We start from the raw sequence: 27850 nt of genomic DNA on the forward strand, positions 1-27850 counted from the left end.
AAAAAAAAATTCAAATTTGGACTATTCCCTAGTCAAAGTACACAAAAAATAGCTAGAAATGCAAATTTTTTTCATTCGAAAATTCACCTCAACCCTTGAAAAATCTGCCCCTAAGTTACACTACATTTATGGGCAGAATTATCAAGGGTCGAACTTCGAAGTGGAAAAATTGAATACTACGAAATTCAAACTCAAATTCTTAGGATTTTTTGCATTGTACAATTGTATTCATATCGTAGTACGATTGTGCTTTGAATCGTACGATTTTATGGTACGATTTTCCTTTGAATACAAAAAACTTAGAAATATGCTCTTGAAGGTCCCCATAGGCTAACATAGCACTACGGCAGGTTTAAGTTGGCGAAGTATTGAAGTCGAAGTTTTTTTAAAAAGACAGTACTTTGATGGTTGAATGATTTTACTTAGAATTTGGGTTGCCACCTGTCCGGTTTTGACCCAGACAGCCCAGTATTTTGAGGGGCTGCCCTGGTCTATACTTTCTGCCCAGTTTTCCAAATAAGGAAAACCGGGCGGGATTCCCTTGATTGACACGGAGATCGGCCAATCGCCGCATCATAGCCCCGCCCACTGACATCACATGTCCGCCCACTGGCATCATAGACAAGCCCATTGACGTCACAGACCACCCCGCCTGGTCTCAGCCAGACATAAAGGTGGCAACCCTACTTCGAATCGAAGGTCAAAGTCGTAGTAGCCTATTTGATGGTCAAAAATTACTTCGAATTTTTTAACTTCGAAAATTCCCTCGATTTCACTTCGACCCTTGATAAATCTGCCCCTTACCATTGCTTTAAGTAACTGAAAATACTTTCAATTTAGGTTACAGTATCCCTTTAAGTTGGCTTTGAATTGCTTCTGATCTATATAAGCCATTTGCGTGCCACGCCTCTATACTGTAACACTGGCCTTCGTAATACTTTCGGTACTAGTCGTCCTCTTCGAACCAGCCTAAAACACAGTACTTTATACATATTTTCCATCCCAACGCTAACGAAAGCTGTGAGTGTTTTAAAAAGGTCTAAACTCTCTGTGCGCCTTAGTTTCAAGCCAAGCTGCTCCGCAGACTACACCTTTGAATGATTCTCCGGACATTGCAATGCATCAAGCAGTCCACAAATATAACCAATCAGGAGCACCCACTCTGACGTGACTTCCACCAACCAGCTCTCACCTCTCAGTTTGATTCGGCAGCTTTTGCCAGATAAACTTTACGCTGGGTTCGGCCGCGAGGGGCGGGGTCACTTGGGATGGGCGTGTTGCGGGTGACGACAGGGTCTCCTTAGCCAATTGCTCTTCTGTTTTCCATAGATTGACACCGGCCGCAGCCAATCGTTCGCAGCTTCTGGTATTTCCTGTATAGTAGTTTTTAATATGGCGAAGACTTACGATTATTTGTTTAAACTGCTACTTATCGGCGATTCTGGGGTCGGAAAGACGTGTGTGTTATTTAGGTTCTCGGAAGATGCCTTTAACTCAACCTTTATATCCACTATAGGTGAGTTAGGGTTGCCGGGTGGGGAGCAACTGGTGGGAGAAGGGAATGGAACAGGGGTGAGTGCTGGGGCTTCTTTGTGGCTATTCGCACTTCACTGGGGGGGGTATGGATATGTTCATATGAGCATACATTAATATTCAGAGGGGAATTATTCTATTGGCTGCCTCTGTAGCATATTTAATTGTATATGACTTTACATCTGCCTTCCTGTTTCCTAACTGTACGTGTCACTATACAGTGTCCTATAGAAACATGTCTTATTTGTAGCTACAAGATTTAAATGTGTGGAGCTGATATATATATAGATATAGATATATATGTCTAAAGAAAATGATGCACTTTTATCAGCAGTTCCAATGGGGCTTAATAAGTGTACATCTATGGGCACAATAGAGAAACCACAGTGAATATACCCCATAAAGGCTCTGTCTTGTCATTTGTAGTATAACAACCCCATGAATACCTTATTCTTTGCTCCCTTTATATAGTAGAAACGTGACATGCCAGTCTTGTGCCATCAAAGTAAGCAACAGTAACATATATATATTCTTTTAAAGCTTGTTATGATGCTGGCGATACAGCACCTGATTTTGAGAGGGATCTATTCTAGATAGCAATGGCTATTTATGAGTCTCAAGTGATATAACCTCTTCAGATGAACCTTTGTACTCAATGACAGGCTGAATAATAAAGGTGAAACTAAAGTTACTGTGAATAGAAAGGGCAGTCTTTTATTGTTATGGGTGTTAGCACATACAATTCCATTATATGCCTGTATTTATGCAAAGGTACCAGTGGCAGTTGTTGATGGGGGGGGGGGGGGGGTAGGGTTGCCCCCTGTTCGGTTTTGACCCGAACAGTTCAGTTTTTGTAAGGCCTGAACTTTCTGTTCGGTTTTCAGCCTTATGAAACTGAACAATAATCTGGCTAATACATGAAAAACATTTGAAAAAGCAAATCAATAAAAAAAATGTTTTTTTATCTAAATTAGCATTGCTGTATCTCAGAGCTTTCTGTATAATCAGTCTCATACTAGCATTCCTCCAAACATTTTGGAAGTAAAAAAAAAAGGTCATTTTTTTTTTCTCACGTAGAACGGTGGAATTTTTTGACCATGCCCCTTTCTGTGGCCACACCTCCTAATTACCATGCTCATTTGGCAATTTATGAAAGTTTGAAAATATTTCTCCTTATCTAAACTGTTTTTTGTGCCTCAAAATTGTTACAAGTATCTTATTTGCACCTGTTAGCTGTTCTGGGCTCTCTGCTAAAAGCCAATTAAGTTAGAAACGTTGTTTCTTTTTTTGGCTGTTCCGTGCAGATAAAATAGGGACTTTCCAGTACAAATGAGGGACTGCAGGTTGAGCTCTCAAAAGAGGGACTGTTCCTCCGAAAAAGGGACAGTTGGGAGATATGCACTATTAATTAAAGGATTGGGCTTACTCGACAAGCAGAATATAGCTAGAGATAGGGTTGCCACCTGCATGGTTTTGAACTGGGCATCAACACTTTAAAACATTGTGAAAACTGGATAGAAATCCATCCAGTTACATCTAAGAGCTGCAATATCCTCACCAGGGGGCATTAACTCAACCAACATTATTGTGCCCACTTCTGATGTCATCATGCATGTTCCTACATCACTGCCCCACCCCCAATGCTATCTGCCCTGCCCCCACCCCTGTTTGGATTTAGCCATCAGCAAAGGTGGCAACCCTATGGGGGGGGGCTCATTTTGTATAATCTTACTTTAGGGGGCATTCCATAAAAATAAAATAAACTATGGGTATAGTTTTTCTTTCTATTAGTTTCACTTAAATACAGTATGGTTGTCTGTCCCAACTCTCTGCATAAATACTCAGGCTCACAACAGCCACGTCCATAGCCTAAAATAATGCTACTATGGTTTCAGTGAACACTCTTGATATCTGACACAGTGCTTTGAGGTGTTAGGGGAAGATCAACCATGTGCTTGCCAGACTAAAGTTTGAAATGTCAAACAATCTTAGTTTTATTTTTGTGTTGGGGTTCTCTCTTGTTCATTTTCCACCGAAAGAGCAGCAGAATTCATGAAAAAAAATACATAAAAACTAAATGATTGATAAAGACCAGTCCCAAATTGACTTTTAAATGTCACTGTCTGCAACATAGTAAAAGTTTATTTTTCGGGTAAGCTACCCTTTAATAAAGGGAATCGAGAATTTTCTTTATGAAAGTAGTTTAGCCAAGGCTGGAACCTATACTGTAGAAAAGGGATTTAAGGGGTTTATGATCTTTTTGTATAATTATATAACATAACTTACAGCAAGCTCTCTGAATGCTACCTTAACAGTAGAATTTTTTCAACTTAAAACTAAATGAAATGTGGTTTTAGTTTCTGATACTAAAAATGTTTTGGTTTTGTGGAATGCTGTACCTGAAGGTTATATTGGCACATTCAAAAGATAGTGGGAGAAACACAAAGTTACAGGTATTAACATATTCAGGGACATTGAAAATCATTTTCTTCTTAAAGATCAAAGTGGAAACAGCTGCAAATGACTGCTGCCTTCCTGTAGATGTACTAAAAGCCAACTAGAAGTTAATGGATTGAAGGGTTGCACAGAAACTCGTTATCCAGAAAGCTCCAAATTACGGAAAGGTTGTCTCCTTAAGACTCCATTTTATCCAAATAATCCAAATTTTTAAAAGTGATTTCCTTTTTCTCTGTAATAATGAAACCAGTAACTTGCACTTAATCCAAACTAAAATATAATTAATCCTTATTGGAAGCAAACCCAGCCTGTTGGGTTTATTTAGGGGCAGATTTATCAAAGGTCAAGTTGAATTTTCAAATGAAAAATATTCGAATTACAAGCTATTTTTTGTGTAGGGAATTGTCCAAATTGTAGAGCTTCTGAATAAAAAGCTAAATAACTCAAAAACCTTCAATAATTTAATGAAACAAATTGCAAATTATCTCAGAATATCACTCTCTACATCATACCAAAAGTTATCTCAAAGGTGAAAAACCCCTTTAAGCAAGTTGGTCATACTTGGACCTGTAAAATTGTATTGTACCATTTTCAGTAAATGTTTCTTGGATCCCAACAATTTTTTTGTTCCATGGATATTGGTAAGTTCATTGATTGTGCAGGTTTGAAAATGTTGATGGGAGTGGCAATATCAGTACCTATGTTTTGAATCTGTATAAGAGAAGAATATTTTTTTTGCTAGATTTTGCCCTTTATGTTAATGTTAGCCTGCCTACCAAACATAATCTTAACTTTAGGACCTGATTTACTTGTATCATTGAATATTTCTGTGGCTGAGACCTGTCTATTTTAGCAACCTTGCTTTCCACCATAGTTGTTCTTGGCAGTGACAACGCTGGGCAGTTTTGCTATCACAATGAGTGCTTTTCTCACTCAAAGTGTGAAAAGTATCTAATTGTGCGCTGTAGTCTGCTCCGTGTGTGCACACAGGCCAAAGCCAGGCCAGTAGATGTAGGAGTCAATGGGAGCACATACGCTTTTCTTTGCCTGCTAACAAAATGCAGTGGGAGAAAAGAAGATCCCCAGCCTCATGTGCTGTTAGCCGAAGAATACCTGATGATGCAATGTAACATGTGAGCAGATGCCCAATGCCTCCATGTACCAAGAACAGGCATTTGTACATGAAACCATTATGTTTGGACAGAATTACAGTACGGTCCAAAAAGACTGCAGAATCTTCTATCATAACTACCACTGGCTCAGGATGCCATACATGGCCTGGCAATATTATCAAGATTTATTTATTTTGTTATTGCCAAACCAAGTCTAACACTAGGTAAATCTGCCAGATATATTTGTGAAAGTCATTGGGAAAATCCATAGTTTACAAATGTTCCATCATTTTCAGGATTCTTATTATGTTTTGCCAGCACACAAAGAAATAAATGCAGCTGGAAAAATTCCTAGCAGTCCTAGCCCTATGTCAAAATGCCATTGTTGTGATGCTAAATTACAGATTTATTTGATTTTCCGTATAATAAAACAAATGCTGTGTAGAAAGCTTCTTGGCACCACAACGTGCATTTTGATTTGTTCTTTATACTGTATTTAGTTGTTTACTCACCAGTAGATCTTTTTTATAATCAGTCCTTATAAACTAAAGGCCAGATGCCGATAGGGTAGGCTAAAAAAACTTGGCCGCATCTGTTCATTGATCCGACCGCCCATCTAGTCTCCATTCTGATCTGATCTTTGAACCCTAGGGCCCATGATCGGATAAGCCCGATGTCGCCCACCACAATGTGGGCAAATCAGGGAGAGATCTGCTTGTTTTCCGGATTAATAATACACTTCTCGTGTTCCTGTAACCAATAGGTTTTGCAATTCACCTTTGGGATCTACTTGTGGTGGATCTGCGAAGGGATGGGTAATTTCAACAAATTAACCAAGTTGAGTTGACCTGTGTGGGCCTACATTTAGTAGTTAATAGCTTATCATGTATGGGGTCAAATCTATAACTTGCCTGACTGTAGGCAAGATATCTGTTGGGCACCATAGGCCCCAATATTGTGAGGACATCTTTGGATACTTCAGGTACTGGCTTGAAACACAAGGAATCTAATGTATTTGTTTCCAGCTGCTTAGCCAAAGGATACATTGATTAAAATATATTGTCATCTCGTGGTGGAATTTGGTGTAGTAGAAAAGTTCAGATACATGCTTTCCAGACAATTTTTCCCATGTAGTTAAAAGGGTTGCTTTTATGGGTCTCTGATGTACCAGCAGATAAAGTTTCTTAACTGTAACAACTAAAATGCATCAACATCCGCATTGAGCTTTGATCAATAACGTTTGACAAGTTATAGTTGCTGCAGTAAGGACACTTGTCCCTTTTCCTGAATCCCCCTCATTATTATGGTATATTGGCTATATACTGTATGTCAGTTATTTATTTAATCATCTGTGATTAGTTTGTAAGCTGTATGATGCATGGATCCTCTACTAAGCACAGCTAGCCTCAAATTATAATAATATCATTACATTTGACCAAGTACAGATGTTTACTTTTAAACAGGTGACCTGTAAATACTGCCAGCTGATTGGTTGTGACCAGACCTGTAGCAAACGTTGCACCTTTAATTACATAACTCCATAGCTAATATGTATTTTACAAATACAGGAAGTACATTTTCTAGGAACAATTCTGGTCTCGACATCATATTTTCCTTAAAGGATAAATAAACCTTAAAAATAAGTGAATGTAAAATTGATGAGAGTGCTATTCTAAGCACTTTTGCAATGTACATTCATTATTTTTTGTTTTATAATTCCAGGATATTCGAGGATTTATGTACTGTTCACATCAATGAATTTCGTTACAACAGTGCCACATGCTGGTCATTTTCCGACCAGTCTGACAAATAGTCAAGGAAGTTGTCAGGTGAAAGAAAGAGGCTTCTCTGATATTCTTCTGGTTAGGAAAAAAAATAGAAACCTTTCTCAAATCTTTCCTAACCAGAAAAACATCGGACCAGCCCTCTTTCTTTCTCCTGACAACTTCCTTGACTACTTGGTGCTCAGAGTAGTCAGACAATGACCAACAGGTGACACTGTTGTAACACAATTTATTTTAACAGTATATGTATCCCTTAATATCTTGGAATTAAAAGAAAATAAATAATGAATGTAAATGACAAAAGTGCTTAGAATAGCACTCTCGTCAATTTTACATTCACTTATTTTAAGGTTTACTTATCCTTTAAGCAGAGCTTTAGAGTACATGTGTGTTTCTGCTGGTATATGGAACAAGACATTTGGAAAATTTCATAAATGTAAACCTGCTGCCTGTAAATGTTTAAAAAAAATCGTTCTTTGTTAAACATGTCATTTTAGGATACGGTAATCATTGCGCCAAAAGAGTGAATGTAGAGGAGTTTGTGACTCTCTGATTTCACGGTAGGAGAGTGTAGATGCAAACAATGAAAAAATATAAATAGACGAGGATGAGTCACATGTATATAGGTAATTATCTGGTTATTGGAACAAGTTGCTCAGGTATTTGGCCTTCCGTCGTATATCGACCATGAAACCCCTTATATTTTTATCCTTATACTTTACGATATGAGGTATTTAGTTTGTACAAACATGCAATATTTGAAATGTGTACATACATTTACAGGACGATTTTATTAGCTCGGAGTATTATATTTTATCATAAATGTGGCCGTTTGTAAGCCTGTAGCAATTGGTTTTCTTTTTGCGGATTTAAAGGAGTGTGCCAGGATCAGTACATGCTGAGAAGTTTAGCAGAGTATAAAAGCAACACCCTGCACTGTTGGATTAGCTTTATCCACCCTGGGTTTGGTTTCACATTGTGGTTGTCATTAAACAGAAACAAAAGATTAGCAGTGTGCCTGTCACTTCCTCCTATATATGTGTTGTCAGCAGGAAGAGCTGAGTTATATGAACTTGTTCGCAAGTAAATGGTCACTCAGTAACAACACATCATAGGGAAAAATATTGTGTGCAAAGCATTCAACAAAGGAAAAGGTTCGGAGAAATATAGGCCTTTAACTTGGGCTGAGAGCCGACTGACTCTTACAAATATTGTCTTAAGACTGGAATACATATGGAATACAAAGCTCTGCATTTAACAAAGGATATTACAAAAATCAGCCTTGCTGTCTCCTTGTTTCCTTAACAGTAATTTTTCTATCTTGCTTATCATTAGGGAGATTGGCACACAAACCCCCCAAAAATATATCTATTCTACGAAATTGACACCTAAACAAGCACAGCTGCATATCAGCCATAGATTTATTTATATTTGCTTCTTCTGATGTTTTTTGAAACCTATTTATTTAGCTCACGTTGAAGATAGTTCCGTGGTTGTACTATTATCCTGAAACATATTATACAATTCTGAAATACTGGTTTGCTTTTTTTTTTTTTTTTTTAAAATAAAGCCTAGTTCCTATTTTCTAATTATAACCTTTTCACTGTAATAATAAAACAGTAACTTGTACTTGGTGGTAACTAAGTTGCATGACACAACAAACATATTGGGTTTATTTCATCTATTTTAGTAGCCTTAAGGTATGGTGATCCATATTATGTAAAAGATCCCTTATTTGGAAAACCCCAGGTCCCAAGCATTCCAGATAATAGATCATATATTTGTGTATTATGTTTGCCCTCATTAATATTATAGTATACAGGTATGGAACCTGTTATCATGAATTCTCATGGCTTTCCGGATAAAGGATCTTTCTGTAATTTGGATCTTCATATTTTAAGTCTACTAGAAATCATGTAAGCGTTAAATAAACCCATCAGGCTGGTTTTGCTTTCAAAAAGGATCAATTATATCTTAGTTTGGTCAAGTACAAGGTACTGTTTTATTATTACATTATTTAATCCTGTTTTATTATTTGATATTGTTTTATTACATAAAAAAAAAGAAAAATCATTTTTTAAAATGTGGGAGACACAGTATCTAGTAATGTTTCTAGATAACAGATCCCATGCCTGTATAAGCACTCCACCACCCTTGAGAAAGTTGGGACCATATGATCTGTGCGTGTATGCTGTCACACCAGTGCTGAACGATATCCATGTACAATGGATAGTGTTATGGAGTTTTCCCTCACCATTTCCTTCATTGTGAAGTGATGGCTTCTGGGGGTGGGTTTGGATCACTCTATAAGCCTAAGGGGCATGGTCCCTATGGGCAAATACAGACTATCATCCCATGCCATAATTTGCATTCCACCACAAAGCCCTTTGGCTCTACGCCTACTGTAATGGCACCTGTTATGAACACACATACAATTGTTCTCCAGCACTTAGGTGTCATTGTTTCTTTGAGTGATACAATCTAATTCAAGAAGTTATCAAGACATTCCAAGGCATTCCATTGCATTGAAGATATTTTGTGCTATGTGCTTATAGATGTTGGTTTTAAATATTTATTTTTTACCAGTACTGTTTATAAAGTTACAATCCATCCACCTAAATTATACAATACTTGTTTGTCAGCTAGTATTGTTATGTTTGGATTTCTTTTTAAATTGTGAATAACTTTTTTCTTCACAGGTATTGATTTTAAAATCCGAACGATAGAATTAGATGGCAAAAGAATTAAGCTACAGATATGGTAAGCTGTTGTCTGTTCAATGTCTCTTGTATTTGCAGAAAATAAGAAAAATCAAACTAGGGACTGAAAAGCCTGTGCGTGGCTATGCTGTGCCCTTGCCAGATGAATAATATAAATCAAATGATAAGTGTCCAGGGCTGGACTGGGAGTAAAAAGCAGCCTGGCAAAAACATCAAAGCAGCCCACATGTAAACACACAATGGTTTTGTACTGATCTACACATATATTGGGGTAAAACTGCAAAAATTATGTCCATAAAGAGCTGCCTTTCTCAACTGTAAGTCATGTAAAATATGTTAAATATTTTTTACTGGCACCACACAAATCTAGTGTCCTTATTAACCATTTTGTTGATTTGCCATTTATTATAAACCCTGGACATCTTATTTAAAAATGCCAAGGATTCAATAGTTAACCATTACAGTAGGGGGTACATTAACCCTTATAATACATGAGTGATACTCAGAGTTCCCTGTATAACTCAGCCTGCAGCCTTGTGCCTTTGTATGGTCACATAATCCCTCAGTAACTCCTAATATCCTAATTCGAATTACCGATCAGGAGCGGCCCGTCTGGCATTTGCCCCATTGGACAGATTGCCAGTCCGGGCCTGAAGGTATCTCTGAGATGAGCAGAAGTGATGGACAGGGACATACAGGGAGACAAGTGAGGGGATATAGGGAGGAGCAGAGGAGTGAAGGGTTTGATTGTTAGCAGATTTTGTTTAATATTTTGTTTACTACTATGCTGACGATTTTCGCTCTGGGACACCCATTAGTAGGAGATTTGTCTAAACAGGATAGGATAAGGGCCTGGATCAGTGTTCTATCAGTTTGTGAAAGAAGGAATGAATGGTCATGCCATCAATAGTGTTGGTAAAAAGACAAGAAGGGCCACATTCAGAGATGGGAAGATGTCTTTTTTTAGATACATACAGTTTGAGTTGGCCTTGATTCATCCAGGTTCCTTTGATGTATTCTGTGTTTATATATGCACAAAGGCTGCATGAACATTACATAGGTTATCTAGTTATGCCACACTAAATATTTTTTGGGACTAAAATATCATGAAGTAGCAGAGTATACAATGATCCTGGTTTTCCAGGTTTTGGTTAGCCACAAGGAATTGCAGCATGAAAATTAAGTTCATTTCAGGTTTTGCTGTGAATAAGCTATTTATGCTTTATTTGTCATAGTTATGTTATCTGAAACTCAGCCTTTCAAGTTGCCCTGCATTCACTTTGCCTTTACCTGGTCGATAGAGAAATCGGGAACAGACTGTTCAAGCTACAGTAGGAGGATATCGGCTACTCTCAAGCTTTCCCAATTCCTTCTTTAATATTAAGGTTACTGAAGGAAGTAGGCACAAATGACCAGTTATGGTTTTTATGCTGTTTTGCCTAGTCTTAAGAAAGGTAGTTTTTGCCATAATGGACTAATATATTTCAGCGCGCATGATAGAAGTAGGACACAGTTATTTCTTGTTAATAGTTTACCTTTTTGGGCAACGACGTGACCTTTTGTCATTATGACTCCATAGCAGAAGCAATATCTATAGTACGCCTCTTTTTGGCTACAATTGGATGCACAAGTAGCCTCTGTCAGGCAAATGTTAAAACTGGAAAATGTTCACCAGCAGCAGTAACTTTGTAGTGATTCCCAGGGTCTCAAAATATGCCGCAACTGTTGAATACGTACCCTTGAAACTTAACAAAAATGCTGTCCAAGGCAAGGTTCTCACCATAAACCATAACAACCCCTCCCCCTTTTGTTCTGATAGCATTATTGATTGGGCATAACAGTGTTATTTTACAATTCTAGGGATACCGCGGGACAGGAAAGGTTTCGTACAATCACCACTGCTTATTACCGAGGGGCGATGGTAAGTAATATACTAAGGCTGCCACATATTTAGCACTTTTTAAACCCTCAAAACACATACATAACGATATCCATTAAATGAGATGCATTACAGTTTTTATTAAGAGTGGGCCAGTATATTGTCATGCTATGATTTGGTTTTCCCAGACTGTAAAACAGTAGTTTAGGAAGCTAGTTATTAAGCCCCCCCCCCCACACCTATTTTGTAACCACACAAACAAAAATGATCTCCTAGAATAAATTACAGGGCAGGTAAATTGTGCTTGCAGTGGGTTCCCATATAATGAAGTCTCTGTTCCTTTTCTAAAATAACCTCAGTAATGCTGACAAAGCTGGAAGATCAGGATCAATAGTGCTCAGGACAGAATAAGATACAGCTGGGTAGAAGTTGGGTTATTTTTTTTATCTTGCCCTTTGCTGTTCTTTGTATGGTAGGGGGCAGTTAGCCCATTGGCACCCTTTGCAAATAAAGCAATAGGGAAGTGTATTTGAAGTGTTTATATTGCAAGACTGTAGACCAGTGGTCAGCAACCAGTAGTTAGGGAGCAACATGTTGCTCACCAATCCCTTGGATGTTGCTCCCAGGGCCTCAATGCAGATTATTATTTTAGAATTTCTGGCTTGAAGATAAGGTTTGGTTTCATAAAAAACAGGTGTACTGCCAAACAGAGCCTCCTGTAGGCTACCAGTCCATATAGGGGCTACCAAACAGCCAATCACAGTCCTCATTTGACATCCCCATGGACTTGCTCATGCTTGTGTTGCTCCCCAACTCTTTTTACATTTGAATGTGGCTCACGAGTAAAAAAAGATTGGGGACCCCTGCTGTAGACAATAGGCATCAGTTTAATTAGAGGCATGTGGCAACAATAAGCCTAGTAGTGTATTTCATGAGAACTGCTACAAGAGGTACCCACTTCCTCCTTTTGTCACCCTGATAAGTAACTTTTGCTTTGTTGTATATTATTATCTTTAATTATGCACAAGCATATCACATCACTTTACAGGAAAATGTTTGATCATTCACACCAGCTCCTGCCCTAGTCAATCTGCCCTGCCATATGCACATAAATACAAACACTATGGTCAGTTTCAGAAGAAGCCAAGTAAGTTATAAAGATATATTTGTGAGTGTGGAAGGAAACTACACAAACATAGTGAGAACAAATTGGAGGAAACCCATGCAAGCATAGTGAGGACATACTGTGAGGGATCAGTGCTAACCAGGGGACTCCTATAACCTTTTATAGTACTGATTTTAAGCAGCACTGTATAATATTTTCAAGCTAATTGACCTACTATACTGACCTACTATAGTGCTTACAATTTAAAGGAAACCTAACCCCACCCTCCTTTTTTAAGTGTATTCCCACTTATGCAGGAGCCCTCTACCCCCTCCCCAACCACATTCATTGTCTAAAATCTCATGGGACCCACATACCTGTTATTTAAAAACAGAGTTTCCAACATGGTTGGCTTGTTCTATAGTCAGTCATGTGACATTCAGTGTCTGGTTCCCTGGAAGGTTTTGTTAAATATGGCAGCAATGCAGTAAATGTGACACAGACTTCAACCTGCACCTCTACATTTATCAATTAGGTGCTGGATGCTGATGTGGTTTTAAACCTTTGGTGGTGGTACCATATAAATAAGTGTATGCATAAAAATACACAAAGTACTCACATTTTATTCATAAAATAGTTCAAACGAAGTATTTTCTAAACTAGAATAAAATATACAAGTTGTACTTTCTTTGTATGTTACCACTGCTGGATATCATCTCATAAGGAAACATTTCTTTCAGGGAATCATGTTGGTATATGATATCACCAATGAAAAATCCTTTGACAATATTAAAAACTGGATCAGAAACATTGAAGAGGTATGTATTTATTTGTTTTATTCAGATGCTGGTACTTGCTTTCACTCGTGTGCAAGTACCTGTAGCATGACTTATCAATAGCGATGTGGTTATTAAAAATAAAGATTTTTGCCTTTTAGCAGCAAATCTGTCGATGTGAATTTTTTGTTCCAGCAGTCATATCTAGAGCTGGCCATGGGTTTGTGGGAGTGTTCAACATGCCTGATTAACCAGATGCAAAGAAAATAATCCTTTGGTCGCTCTTTGCCGTAAATGTAAATGTTTAACTTTCTCTTTGCCTTCCAGCATGCATCCTCTGATGTTGAGAAGATGGTCCTTGGGAACAAATGCGATGTGAATGAAAAGCGACAAGTTTCCAAAGAGAAGGGTGAAAAGGTGAGTTATTTAATAGTTTTGATGTTTAGGTACCTGAACTTTAAATCCCTTCTAGCGGTGAATAAGGAAGAAGCTGTGGGGCTGCATTTGGTTACAGATGCTTTATAACTACAACTCTGAGTATGACACTTGATCCTCTCTTAAGGGGAGTAAAATATAGTGCATAACCACTTCCCAATTATTCCAAATATATACCTTTGTTCTGCATCTCTTTAAAGTTAATTCGCCTAAATTTAAATGCCTGGCTGATGTCCCATGCTTAATGCACACTGTAATCAGACCTAGACCTCACACATGACGAGATTGGAACATCTGAAAATGAAAGACACTGGGGTGATTTATGACGTCAGTGGAATCAATATGGTATATAGTAATACTGTATTATTTTCCTACAGGTAGCTCTAATAAATGTAAGCAAGGTCAAGACAGGATTGTTGTTTTGGCAGGTTCATTGTCCTTTAATCCATTAATAACATGCATCCCCTTTAACAAAACATCATTTGCCTTGAATTACCATTGCTTACACTGTTTATATTTCAGCTGGCCCTTGAATATGGAATTAAGTTCATGGAGACAAGTGCTAAGGCTAATATCAACGTGGAAAATGTAAGTAAACTGGCCATCCTTAATTCAGTAAGAGGGCAATTTGCTAAACTCTAGCTACCTCTGGGTTCCTCACACACTTGAAATAAGAAAACAGGCAGGTAAATTGACACTAAGGGGCAAATTTATCAAGGGTCGAATAGTAAATTCGAATTTCAAGTGTCAAAATTTACACATTTGAATTTTTATCCCCCTATTCGAATGTAAATTTGAATGTGAGATTTATCACACATCGACCATGGAAACAGTCCTGATTTGAATATTCACCACTTAAAACCTGCTTGTGCATGTACAAGTCAATGGCAGAGGTCCGTTTGAGTCATTTGGAGATGTTAATAGCCTTCCTGACATTTTTTCGGGAGAAAAACTGGATTGGTACAAATTGAATACCATTTGAATTTTCAGGTCGGAAACCATTAGATCGAATATTAGACATTCAAATTTTTCTTAAATAACCTCCCAGTCGAATTGTGAGTGTATACGAATTTAAAAAAAATTCATATGAATTCGAAATTCGACCTTTGATAAATGGGCCTCTACGCCTTTGCATGGTAGGAACTTTAGATTGTAAGCTTCGCTATGAGATGTGAATGATGAACAGTCTCTGTATAGTGCTGTATAACATGTCGGTGCTATATACATAATAGATAATACTGTACAAATTTTAGTCACACACAGCAGTCTGTGTCTATTAAAGGGGTTGTTCACCTTCAAACACTTTTTTCAGTTGTTTTCAGCAATAAAGACTTTTTCCAATTACTTTCTATTTTATATTTGTGACAGTTTTGCTAATATTGAAGTGTAAAGTTTAATTTTTCACCTTCTTGTGTCTTTCAAAAGCAGCTCGGGGGGGGGGGGGCGCTGACTCTATAACTGTTCTAAATTTATACATTTACTTGATACATTTCTTATCTTTGTCCCTGCAGAATCCCTGAGTTTCATTAAAAGCAGCTGTTACAATTGATACAATAGTTGCTAACACTCCATGGATTTAAAAGCAAATGCCTATTCAGTTACATATAGGAAGGTTCATTGCTTATGATAAAGTAAAGGTGTGTGCGCTTGCATGTTAGTTACTTAAACTGTCTGCTCCACTAGTGCAGGGAATGATGAATAGTCTTTGGAAAGCACTGTGCAATTTATTTGCACTATTTACTGTATAAAATTAGGTTGCTATGGGAGAAGCTGCAGCTCCTCTTTACTTCCACATCTGATGTAAAATATACTAGCAAATATGATGCACTGCTAGATAGTATTTTCCAAACTGCCCAATTTCCATGGCACATGGATATTGCTCAGGATCAGTGGCCTACCGTACTCGTACTGAAAATTCTCTTCATTTTGCATGATATTATCTGTATTTTGTTCAACTTTTGGCTGAGACAAGCAACATAATTGAGTGTAAACTCTTCACTAGAGGAACACCAAGATCCCAGCATTCATTACTGTTTGTGAGCAGGATATACATATGCAACAGGCTGCAGTAGTGTGTGGCACTAGCTGAAATGTATGATATGGATAAATGCTGAAATTTGTTGATACAGTCATCGTGAGATTATAGTTGGCTTAAAAGGAAAAGGAAAGTTTTACTTTCACTTTTTTTTAGTGTTCAGCAAACCATATAGTCCTAGGTTTTGCTATAGGAAATAAGTACAGGAAATTATTATCCAAAATGATTGGGATCTCTGGTTTTTTTTTTGGATAAGGGGTCTTTCTGTAATGTTGATCTCCATACCTTACCTCTTAAAGGAGTGGTTCACCTTTAAGTTAACATTTAGTATGTTATAGAATGGCTAATTCTAAGCAACTTTTGAATTGGCCTTCTTTTTTTTCTTTGTTTTTGAATTTATTGTTATTGCTACATTTGATTACTCATCTATTCAGGCCTCTCCTATTAATATTCCCATCTTTCAATCAAATTAATGGCTTCTAGAGTAATTTTGACCCTAGCAACCAGATTGCTGAAACTGCAGATTGAAGAGCTGCTGAATAAAAAGCTAAATAACGAAAAGCCCAAACATGAAAAAAATTAGTAAGACAGTAGGATGAATTATATCTTAGTTACCATCAAGTACAAGGTACTGTTCTGTTGTGCTGTTACAGGAAAAAAGGAAAACAAAAAATTCTAATTATTTTATTAAAAGGTTTTTCAGCTTTAAGTTAAAGGGATTCTGTCATCGGAAATCATGTTATTTTCAAAAAGAATCAGTTAATAGTGCTGCTCCAGCAGAATTCTGCAATGGAATCCATTTCTCAAAAGACCAAAAAGTTTTGGTTTTTTTTATATTCGGTTTTGAAATCTGACATAGGGCTAGACATATTGTCAGTTTCCCAGCTGCCCCCTGTCATGTGACTTGTGCAAGCACTTTAGGATGGAACTACTTTTTGGCAGGCTGTTATTTCTCCTACTTAATGTAACTGAATCAGTCTCAGTGGGACTTGGCTTTTACTATTGAGTGCTGTTCTTAGATCTACCAGGGAGCTGTTATCTTGTGTTATGGAGCTGTTATCTGGTTACCTTCCCATTGTTCTGTTGTTAGGCTGCTGGGGGGGGGGTGATATCACTCCAACTTGCAGTACAGCAGTAAAGAGTGACTGAAGTTTATCAGAGCACAAGTCACATGACTGGGGGCAGCTGGGAAACTGACAATATGTCTAGCCCCATGTCAGATTTCAAAATTAAATATAAAAAAAATCTGTTTGCTCTTTTGAAAAATGGATTTCAGTGAAGAATTCTGCTGGAGCAGCACTATTAATGGATGCATTGTGAAAAAAAACATGCTTTCCCATGATCGTATCCCTTTAACATTTAGTATGATGCAGAGAGTGATATTTCTAGACAATTTGCTATTGGGGTTTTAGTTTTTTATTATTTGTGGTTTTTGAGTTATTTAGCTTTTTATTCATCAGCTCTTCAGTTTGTAGTTTCAGCAATCAATAAAAATACATTTGTAGCCTTGTAGAATATTTGTTTTTAGATGGGGTCAGTGACCTCCATTTGAAAGCTGGAAAGAGTCAAAGGAAGAAGGCGAATAATTAAAAAAAACTATACAAAATAAATAATGGAAGACCAATTGAAAAGTTGCTTAGAATATAACATATTAAAAGTTTACATTAAGGTGTCCTTGACTAAACTGTGGAACTCAAAGAGGTAGAAAAGTAGGGTTACTTTAAACCAAAAAGAATCTATATTTCAATTTAAAGGGAAATTTGTTGTGATCTGTGTATTTGTTCCTTAAGGGCCAATTTTTTAGTTGGGTTTTTTACACTTTTACTTCAGAAACCTTCCTCCCTATAAGGGGAGATTCACAAAGTGCCTGTTTATTGTTGGCTAGTACTTGTAATATATAGGCAAGAGATTAAAAGAAATATTGCTTTTGATAGCAGGCTCTTTTATCTTTTTACAGGCATTTTTTACATTGGCAAGGGACATCAAAGCAAAAATGGACAAGAGAATGGTAAGTACAAACATTTAATGGCTGCTTTGTGCTCTTGTTCCAGATATTGGTGCTGAAAAGCAGCCATTTACCACTTTTCTCACTCTCCCACCCTGGTCTGGGTTCCCTAGCTTGTTCTTCCTTTTTATCGAGGGATAGAGTGGAACTTCATAGATCAAAGGAAAGAGAATTTTGCCTCAACTTGCTATTAATTTAACAAGCCTGTTCTTGTTAATATTAGAGCTTCTTGTTTATTATTTAGGCTTTCAAAGATTCTTGCTAAATTTTCATGAGATTTAATTGCTTATTAATATGTTTCAATGGTTCTCAAAAGTTTCATTATAGCAACCCAATACTTTTGCATACATGTTGATATGAGGGCTACACATTGCTGCAATTTGTGTGTGCTTTGCCAATTATGTGTAAATATATAGCTCAGTGGGTCTCAGATTGTGGGACTAAATGTATCAACTAAATGTAGCAAATTGTATCCGTTCAAAATGCTCCTGGATCACGGAGCTGCGAGATTAAAACACTAGAGACCGGAACATTACACTTAGGTGCATATTTATCAAGGGTCGAATTTCGAATTGAAAAAAACTTCAAACTTTGAATTCAAAAAGACCAACTGAAATTAAGTCGAAGTTTTTTTTTTCTTTTGGTCTAATAGGTCAGTTTTCGATCCAATGGGTCCGTATTCGACGAATTTGAATAGTGCGAATCGAAGAAATAGCGCATTCGATCGAATTCGATTCGAAGTTTTTCCAAAAAAAAAACTTTGTTTTTTCAAAGTCCACCAATTGACTTCAAATAGGTTCTAGGAGGTCCCCCATAGGCTAAAACAGCAATTTGGCAGGTTTTAGATGGCGAATGGTCGAACTCGAATTTTTTAAGAGACAGTACATGATAAATTTCAATATTCTAAGTTTTTAATTTTTTTCTAATTCGAAACAAATTTGGACTATTACCTAGTCGAAGTAAACAAAAAATAGCTCGAAATTCGAATTTTTTTATTTGAAAATTCACAGCGACCTTTGATAAATCTGCCCTTAAATATAGCAAATTGTATCAGTCCAAAATTCTCCTGGATCACTGAGCTGCCAGACTGAAACACCAGAGACAGGAACATTACACTTACTGAACATTAAACACATTGATAAGATTATGGAGTAATAAAGATTTGTCAGTTGATTACATTAATCTGATTGTAGGTGCCTTGTACAGTCGGTATATATGTATATAATATATGCAAATTGCATGGCCGATTTGTTTATTCATAAATTAATCATCCATAAAGTATTTAGTGGCTTATTACTGCTGATAGTTTGTTACTATTTGTAAATCCTTAGTGCTGTACATTTGTGCAACACATTCATGTTTCCTACAGAGGAACAGCGAGTGCTAAAGAGCAAGTTAACCTTTTATATAAACTGTAATATGTTGTAGATAGACCTAGTTTTAGCAAATATCAAATTGGTCTTTAATTTATATATTTATGTTAATGGTTTTCAAGCTATTAGGCTTCCTATTCCGCCTCTTTCCAGCCTGCAACCCATTATGAAAAGCCAGACTGACTTAAAGGCAACAATTTTATTCTTATTTTTCATTGTTTATGTTTCTAGTCAGTCCAATTGTAATTCATGTTAGAATAATACTGTCTTCTGTAAATTACAAGTTAATTTTAAGGTGAACAACACAGAAGGGTGGTCCCTGCACCTTCAATTTTAAATACAGGAATGGACCTGTTATCCAGAATGCTTAGGACCTGGGTTTTTTCCATAATTTGAATTTCCATACCTTTAGTCTTCTAAAACAAATAGTTTAAATTAAACCCTTTTGCCTTTAATAATGTATTATTATATCTTATTTGGGATCAAGTATTGCAGAGAAAAAGAAAATACATTTTCAATTGTTTTCAAAAATGTAAATTATTTTATTAAGGTTTTATTATGGGAGATGGCCTTTCCATAATTTGGAGATTTCTGGATTATGGATCCCATACCTGTATAAGCAAATCCAGTTACCAATATAATTTATCAGAACATAATCTGATGTTAAAGTGCATCAGGACATGATAGATGTATTCAAATGAGTGAGTTAAAGTAAGGCATGTCTAATACCACATATTATTAAAGTCTAATATTTAAGATATTGGACAAACAATGCCAAGATATGCAAATATACTGTACCTCTTTATACATACTGTACAGATATGAGACCTGTTATCCAGAATGTTTGGGGCCTGGGGTTTTCCAAATAAGATAATTTGGATCTTCATACTTTGTCTACTCATGTAAAAAAATAATGTAAATATTAAACCCAACATGCTGATTTTGCTTCCAATTAATTATATCTTAGTTGGGATCAAGTACAAGGTACTGTTTTATTATTACAGAGAAAAAGGAAATCATTTTTAAACATTTGGATTATTTAATTATAATGAAGCTTTCTGGATAACAGGCTTCCAGATAACTGATCCCATACCCGCACTACTATATACAGATATGGGACCTGTTATCCAGAATGCTTGACACCTGGGGTTTTCCGGGTAACAGATCGTTACGTAAATTAGACCTTCATACTGTAAAGGAACAGTTCAGTGTAAAAATAAGAACTGGAAAAAAGTCTGTGCACAATAAAAAATGTTTCTTATATAGTTAGGCAAAAATTTAATATATAAAGGCTGGAGTGACTGGATGACTAACATAATAGCCAGAACACTACTTCCTGCTTTTCAGCTCTCTAACTCTGAGTTAGTCAGTGACTTGAAAGGGGGCCACATGGGACATTTCTGTTCAGTGAGTTTACAATTGATCCTCAACAATCAGCTCAGATTCAAAAGCAACAGTTATGGCCGATGTGCCCCCCCTCAAGTCTCTGATTGGTTACTGACTGGTCACCAGGGTAACCAGTCGGTGGAAACCAAGAGAGCTGAAAAGCAGGAAGTAGTGTTGTAGCTGTTATATTACACACCCAGTCACTCCAGCCTTTATACATTACATTTTTTGCCTAACTAACTATATTAGAAACATTTTTTATTTTGCACAGCCTATCTATTTACCCAGTTTTTATTTTTATACTGAACAATTCCAGCCAATAGGCTGGCTTTGCTTCCAATAAGTATTGACTATATCTTAGTTTGGATCAAGCACACAGTGCTGTTTTATTATTGCAGAAAAAAAGGAAATACTTTTTTATAAGTTGGATGAATTGGAGTCTGTGGGAGATGTCTTTTCCGTAATTTGGAGCTTTCTGGATAACAGATCCCGTATCTGTACTATACATGCAAAGTCAGCAAGTGTGCAGGACATTCTTTATATTCTGGCCAACAGTTTTTCATTTTCTTCTTTTGTTCAAATTCTGAAGTCTGTGCCTAAAGAAAACAGGCATTCTTCGTTGCTGACCCTTTTCTTTGTTCTCATTTATGGATAAAAGATTTCAGTGTCACTAATGACCAGTAAATGAGCAAGGACTGAGTTCTACTACTGTAGGACATCGTAAGTGGAAGTCCTACAGAAACCAGCAATTGCATCTGTGCATTAAAATGACTTGCCTTTTCCAGAGCATTGGAATAATGTTCACATTAGCTGTATCTGTTTATATTTCAGGAGGGGAACAGTCCTCAAGGCAGTAACCAAGGAGTCAAGATCACCCAAGACCAGCAAAAGAAGAGCAGTTTTTTCCGATGTGTCCTTCTGTGAGGGATGCTGCCTTATTGGAGTGCTTTGCTCCATCAAACTGGACTGTGCCTGTATCTTAACTCCTATTGTCTTTGCAGACATAAAACCTTAAACAAGCAGCTCTGCCGCGTTCCAGCTCCCAGAATGAGAGTAACTGTTTCACCTAGTTAATCTGGAACATGTTCTTAGTATGTACATTTCTTTTCTTCTTTTTTTTTTTCTTCTCACTTTTGTTTGGATGAAGGTAACCACCGGACTTTCATTTTCCTTCATTTTTATTTTTAAGTATATATTTTCCAATAGAGTTCCAGTCAAGTTTCAAATATCAGATTTTTGATTTGAAACTTATTGGTGACTATTCCAAAGCCATATCTTACAATTATAGGTTTTTCATTAACCTCAGAATGTATGATCCTTTATAGCTGGGTACATACATATAATATATATAGATATATATAACAAATAGATACACAAATACAAGTTTGTAGGGATACACACACACTCAAGCATACACCCAGCCTGTATGCATATATGTGCACCTTTAACTTACATTCCAAAATTAGTCTTCCATATCAAACCTATTGGTAGACAACACAATGAGTTATTTTTCTTTAATTTAATGAGCAGTCTTGGGTTTCTATTATATATTTAAATGCAAAAGGAAACTGTAAGCCAATATAAAATTATGCTGCCTCTATTCGTGTCCAATCACCACAGGCCTCGTTTTGAAGCAGAGCCTGTTGCCTCCACTAGACATGAGCACCAACGGTGTTACATTTCCACTCAGTAATGTTTTTTTCTTCGTTAGGGACTTCATAATGGGCAGTTCAACATACAGACTGTATCATTCTCCTGTTAGAATACACTAGCTTTTACTGCAGGACATCCCTGTATGGCTGGTGGGTTTTTCCTTGACTGTGAAGTTCATTTTGGACAACCAGGGAATATTGGTGGGGTTGCTGGTATTTGTTACTTTAAAAAAAAACAAAAAAACCCATTTTAATTGAGTACAAACTTTCTCCACTAAATTTAGGGGGTCGGGAGGAGGAAGGTTTCTGCAGTAATACCTAGTAGAGCCATAGGAAATATTAATGGCAGAATATTGTGTTCAGAATTAGAGAGATTACTCCTTTCCATCTGAATTCCCATTCTGCCATTTTTGTAGCTGAGATGTTTTCACATTGTATTTGTAAATGTACTTTTGTAAATGCTCTGCTTAATCTTACTTCGTAGATATGACCAACCACTGAACATATTGTGCAAGTCTTATGTAGAACGTCTCTTGTGAGACTTACTGACTGTGTATGAGACTGTTGGCTGCTTATTCATTCGTTCATCAGTACTGTGTCATGTCGTATTTCCCATTCCTGGCTTATTATAATTGTAGCTATAAAGGGCAATTAAGCATTGATTGTTTGCATTTTTGAACTGTATAGTCCATACATTTACCCTAGGTGACATAGCAGCACTTTTGTGAATTAGATTCTTAAAGTGGTCTTTTATTATTAACATGTTTGCCGAATTCTGCTAGTGCAGGTTCCTAAAAGCGCCACACTTTGGCGAGTCAACTAGTGTTAAAACGTTAAAAAAATGAAATCAGTGGTCTATTTGGTTTCAATGGGTACCTGCACTAGTGTTATTTAGCACTTATTTTAGTAAACTTGACTTATTGGGGCAAGTTTTACTTACTTAGGTATAAAAATTGCCTCAATCCATTTACCATAGAAAAAGATCTGATTGCTGTTTGTCACTGCACTGTCACCTTTGTTAGTAAATTAGTCCCATTGTCTTAAAATGTTTTAGGTTGGATCACCAAAGAATGGAATTTGTGGCTTGCAGCTCAAGCAAGCTCATCATACATGGACTTTGTGATATTGTAAAGGAATTCACTTATTACTTTAGCACTCCAACTAAATCTGCATACCGTCTTCTCCAATTAGAAATGCTCAAACTGGCAATACAGCTCTTTGGCTCAGATACTCTAGTCCAGGTTCCAGTTTTGTTTTCTTGTCCCACAATGCCTTTGCTTATTTAGATTCCATATCTAGAATTCTTATTAATGCTTGTGTGCCACTGGATGTTTTGTTTTATCCTATAAAACCCTCTGGATTTCTATTACATGGATATGTCCACACAAGGGGCTTCAAGCAATAATCACTCCTTTGTGCTCCTCTTGCAATTATTTTTGCACTGGTATTTCAACAGTAGCACCAGTGGCAGAGAGATGGAATAAGTAGTGTCAAATCTCTCCATTGTCAGTGTTATTCCAAACATATTCCTGACATATTCCAGTAGTTGAGAGGCTCAATGTAAGCATCACTAGTAAAGAAGGGATGTGTTATTGTTTTTTTTTGTTAGTTTTTTTCCCCCCCAGTCCAATGGTACTTTCAGATAAATATATACAGGTATGGTTGAGTAGACCACATCTGCCCGAGCTGGCCCTAATAAAAAAAGTCACATGAGTCGACATGTGCCACATGACCCTGGAAATGATGCCACATTTGAGGGTGGATTGGCCAGGGAGCACATAAAGCAAAGAGAGACAATTTTGTCACTTGGGCTGAGGGTGGCATAACACTTCTAATTGGAGTATTGTACTCCAGCTCATTCCTAGGGCTGGGGGATTAAAAACAAAATAGTGCATCTATTCTTTATTAGCTCTACTACTAACATGATCATATCTATCATAGGAAAATGTCAGTCTGGCTTTTAACACATTTCTGTTGTTGCAGACTGCAGAAACGAGTCCAAGTCTCAAACTTCTTAAACCAACAACCCCCTGAAAATATCACTGGAAATAAGAGGCCCTGTTTTTCAGCATTTCAGAACCAAAGGATCTCTTTAACCCATACGAAAAGAAAAATGTGCCACTTTAATGAAGGCTTAATACTGACACTATAGAAGCGGTTTGGTTTTTAAAGGGAATCCATCATTAAAAAGTAAATGTATGTTTGAGCACTTAATTGATTCTGCTGCTTTAGTGACAGAAACCTCTTCTATACATAGGTGACAAATACTCGTCATCATCTTTTTGCTCAGTAATTTATTCCAGAAGGCATATAAATAGCTCATCTCTGTGCTTAATGCATTGGGGCTATGTTATTTTTTAGTGATGCATTTTCTTTCTGCTTCATATTTCCACGTAGGCCTGTGTATTTGGCTTCTGTACAGCTCGTCTCTTTCATGTTTACAAAGAATGATTCTGTCAATGACTAGAGGGGACAATGTAAGACCAGCAGAATCAAATGACTTCATTATGGTTTGGAAACTGATTATGTTCCATATGATATAAACACATCAAACATGTCCTGCTGGAGATCTGTAATAACTTGCTTTGTTTACAATGACAACTGCACTTCAGGAAAAATACAAATTAAAGCTTATTTTAAAGTTATGGATGTCTTTTTTTTATTTTTAACAAAAAATGGATTGCTCCCATGCCTTTGCTTAGTACTCAGTCTTGATGTTTACTGATTTTAGCCAGGCCTCCTGCCTTGTTCCCATAATTAAAAATGTTATTAGCTTCAGGTACAATACTTCATCTTTGGACATTTAGGGGCACATTTACTATGGGTCGAATATCGAGGGTTAATTAACCCTCGATATTCGACCATCGAAGTTAAATCCTTCAACTTCGAATATCGAAGTCGAAGGATTTACCGCAATTCGTTCGATCGAACGATTGAAGGATTTTAATTCATCGATCGAACGATTTTCCTTCGATTACAAATTGCTAGGAAAGCCTATGGGGACCTTCCCCATAGGCTAACATTGGTGCTCGGTAGGTTTTAGGTGGCGAAGTAGGTGGTCGAAGTTTTTTTTAAAGAGACATTACTTCGACTATGGAATGGTCAAATAGACAAACGATTTTTAGTTCGAATCGTTTGAGGTCGAAGTAGCCAAAAAAAACGTTAAAATTCTACATTTTTCTCCTTCTAATCCTTCACTCGAGCTAAGTAAATGTTCCCTTACTGTTATAGAATATTAGAGGAGTTCTTGTTTACCCTGAGCTGCCTTCTTCACATGATCTTTAACATACAGAAGAGCCTAAATCAGTATCTAATGTTTCCATGGATGATCTGTTGCTCAGACTTAACCTCTTGAGGCAAATTACAAGAGAAACTATTTGTGGAGGCTGTAAAATACAATGATATACATGCTGTTAGAGAAATAAAGTATTTTGTAATTGACACCTTTATGAGTATACAGACCTTATATACATTAAGTAGAAAGCTCAAGATATGGATTCATGACATGTCATAAAGAGTTCATGGCCCCCTGTAAACAGAAGATTAATCTTTCCCCCAAGAAGATACTCTGGGTTCTTCCCAAAGTATAGAATAGGAAAGGTTTTCTTTCAGATATAAATTATATTATTTAAATGAATGGCCAGCAGGCATCTTTACACTGGCTGGCACTCATGGCAAATTTAAGCAGTGTGATCTCTACCCCCTAAGTCACTATCCAGAAGAGCTTTAGGGCAGAGACACATGCTGTGATTCAGGGAGATTAGTCGCCAGGCGACAAATATACTCTTCTTCTATTTTGGAGAAGGGCCCTTAAGGGCAGAGACACGCGCTACGATTCAGGGAGATTAGTCGCCTGGCGACTTTGGGGCGATTAATCTCCCCAAACTGCCTCCCCTGCCTTCTTGTCGGGTAGAATGTAAATCGCCGGCGAGATGGCACTCGGAGCACTGAAGTTTCCTCATGAGTCATTACATTCTACCCGGCGAGAAGGCAGGGGAGGCAGTTCGGGGACATTAATCGCCCCGCAGTCGCCAGACAACTAATCTCCCTGAATCGCAGCGTGTCTCTGCCCTTAAGGGCCCTTCTCCAAAATTTGCAGCTTCTAAGATCTGTCTGTACTAATGGTTACTCTTCTGTTTTGAAACATGCTGCTCATAGCGTTATGATTGTATCCACAAACACATGGGAGATACAGTAACAATGTCAATTCTACATATACAGTGTATGGTTCTCTAGCTAATTCCGTTTAGAGGATTTTATTATACATATATTGTACATACATTATACATAGCATATTTTGTTAACAGATGCTCTTACCTTCCAGCTGATCCAAAAAAATGTTGCCTCAAGCTCCAAAAAAACTTTCCCAACTTAAAAATGGGAATTGGATCAGTTAGAACAGTGATCCCCAACCAGTAGCTCGCGAGCAACATGTTGCTTTCCAACCACTTGGATGTTGCTCTCAGGGTCCTCAAAGGAGGTGCTTATTTTTGAATTCCGAGCTTGAAAGCAAGTTTTAATTGCATAAAAACGAAGTATAGTGCCAAGTAAAGCCTCTTGTAGGCTGCCAGTCCGCATAGGGGCTACCAAATAGCCAATCACAGCCCTTATTTGGCACCCTAAGGGACTTTTTCATGCTTGTGTTGCTCCCCAACTCTTTTTACATTTGTATGTGGCTCACAGGTAAAAAAGGTTGGGGACCCCTGAGTTAGAAGATCAACATTTTACTATCTGGTGCCAAATCACTAAACTGTATTAGTTTTACTGTAGTGTAGTGTAGTACTGTGGAAATGCAGTGTGATTGGTTAGTTTAAAATTTTTCGTGATATCCTCCTGCAGTTTAGTCTGTAACAGGGTTCATCTCTATGGAGTAATGGCACCGCCAAGACCATCAAACTTCCAAGATCAACATAAACTTCACTCTGGAGAATCACATCACGTCCAATATTGTTTTATTTTAACAGGTGCTTGTCTCAGTGTGAACTGACCCAAACCATTTATCCACCCTTATACACCAACAAGTGTGTCAGCTACAACACGTGGCCAGACGTATAAGAATATATGTTACAGATTTTCTCAACAGAGCATTGCCATCTTGTGGCCTGCTCCGATAATGCACCATCAAATACAGATACATAGGGGCAGATTTACATAGGGTCGAATATCGAGGGTTAATTAACCTTCGATGTTCGACTGCCGAATGTAAATCCTTCGACTTTGAATATCAAAGTCGAAGGATTTAGCGCTATTCTTGCGATCGAAGGAATAATCGTTCGATCGAACGATTAAATCCTTCGAATCGAACGATTTTAATCCATTGATCGAAGTAAATTCCTTCGATCAGAAAATTGTTAGGAAGCCCATGGGGACCTTCCCCATAGGCTAACATTGGCCTCGGTAGGTTTTAGGTGGCAAACTAGGGGGTCGAAGTATTTTTTAAAGATACAGTACTTCGACTATCGAATGGTCAAATAGTCGAACGATCGTCGTAGTCGAAGGTCGAAGTAGCCATATTCGACCATTCGAAATTTAAAGTATTTTTTCTTCTATTTCTTCACTCGAGCTAAGTAAATGGGCCCCATAGTATATGAGTCACAT

General features: G+C 37.3%; 1 protein-coding gene across 1 annotated transcript; it reads left to right on the forward strand.

Moving 5' to 3' along the window:
* Positions 1–1305: 1305 nt before the first annotated feature.
* rab8a.S (RAB8A, member RAS oncogene family S homeolog) lies at positions 1306–24897 on the forward strand. The gene is made up of 8 exons (XM_018243673.2): positions 1306–1516; positions 9586–9646; positions 11467–11527; positions 13331–13408; positions 13694–13783; positions 14324–14389; positions 17794–17844; positions 21432–24897. Exons 1-8 carry the CDS (start codon positions 1393–1395, stop codon positions 21522–21524), a joined length of 624 nt encoding a protein of 207 aa, XP_018099162.1. The 5' UTR covers positions 1306–1392; the 3' UTR covers positions 21525–24897.
* The last annotated feature ends 2953 nt before the right edge of the window (positions 24898–27850 follow it).

The sequence above is a fragment of the Xenopus laevis genome, chromosome 1S (assembly GCF_017654675.1).
Source record: "Xenopus laevis strain J_2021 chromosome 1S, Xenopus_laevis_v10.1, whole genome shotgun sequence".
NCBI lineage: Eukaryota > Metazoa > Chordata > Amphibia > Anura > Pipidae > Xenopus > Xenopus laevis.

What these genes read in the sequence shown, in the direction of transcription:
- rab8a.S (XM_018243673.2), top strand. Translation starts at nt 1,393, where the DNA reads ATGGCGAAGACTTACGATTATTTGTTTAAACTGCTACTTATCGGCGAT. An exon ending in AACCTTTATATCCACTATAG is followed by an intron (nt 1,517 to 9,585) that starts GTGAGTTAGGGT and finishes TTTTCTTCACAG; the next exon opens with GTATTGATTTTAAAATCCGA. An exon ending in CTAATATCAACGTGGAAAAT is followed by an intron (nt 14,390 to 17,793) that starts GTAAGTAAACTG and finishes ATCTTTTTACAG; the next exon opens with GCATTTTTTACATTGGCAAG.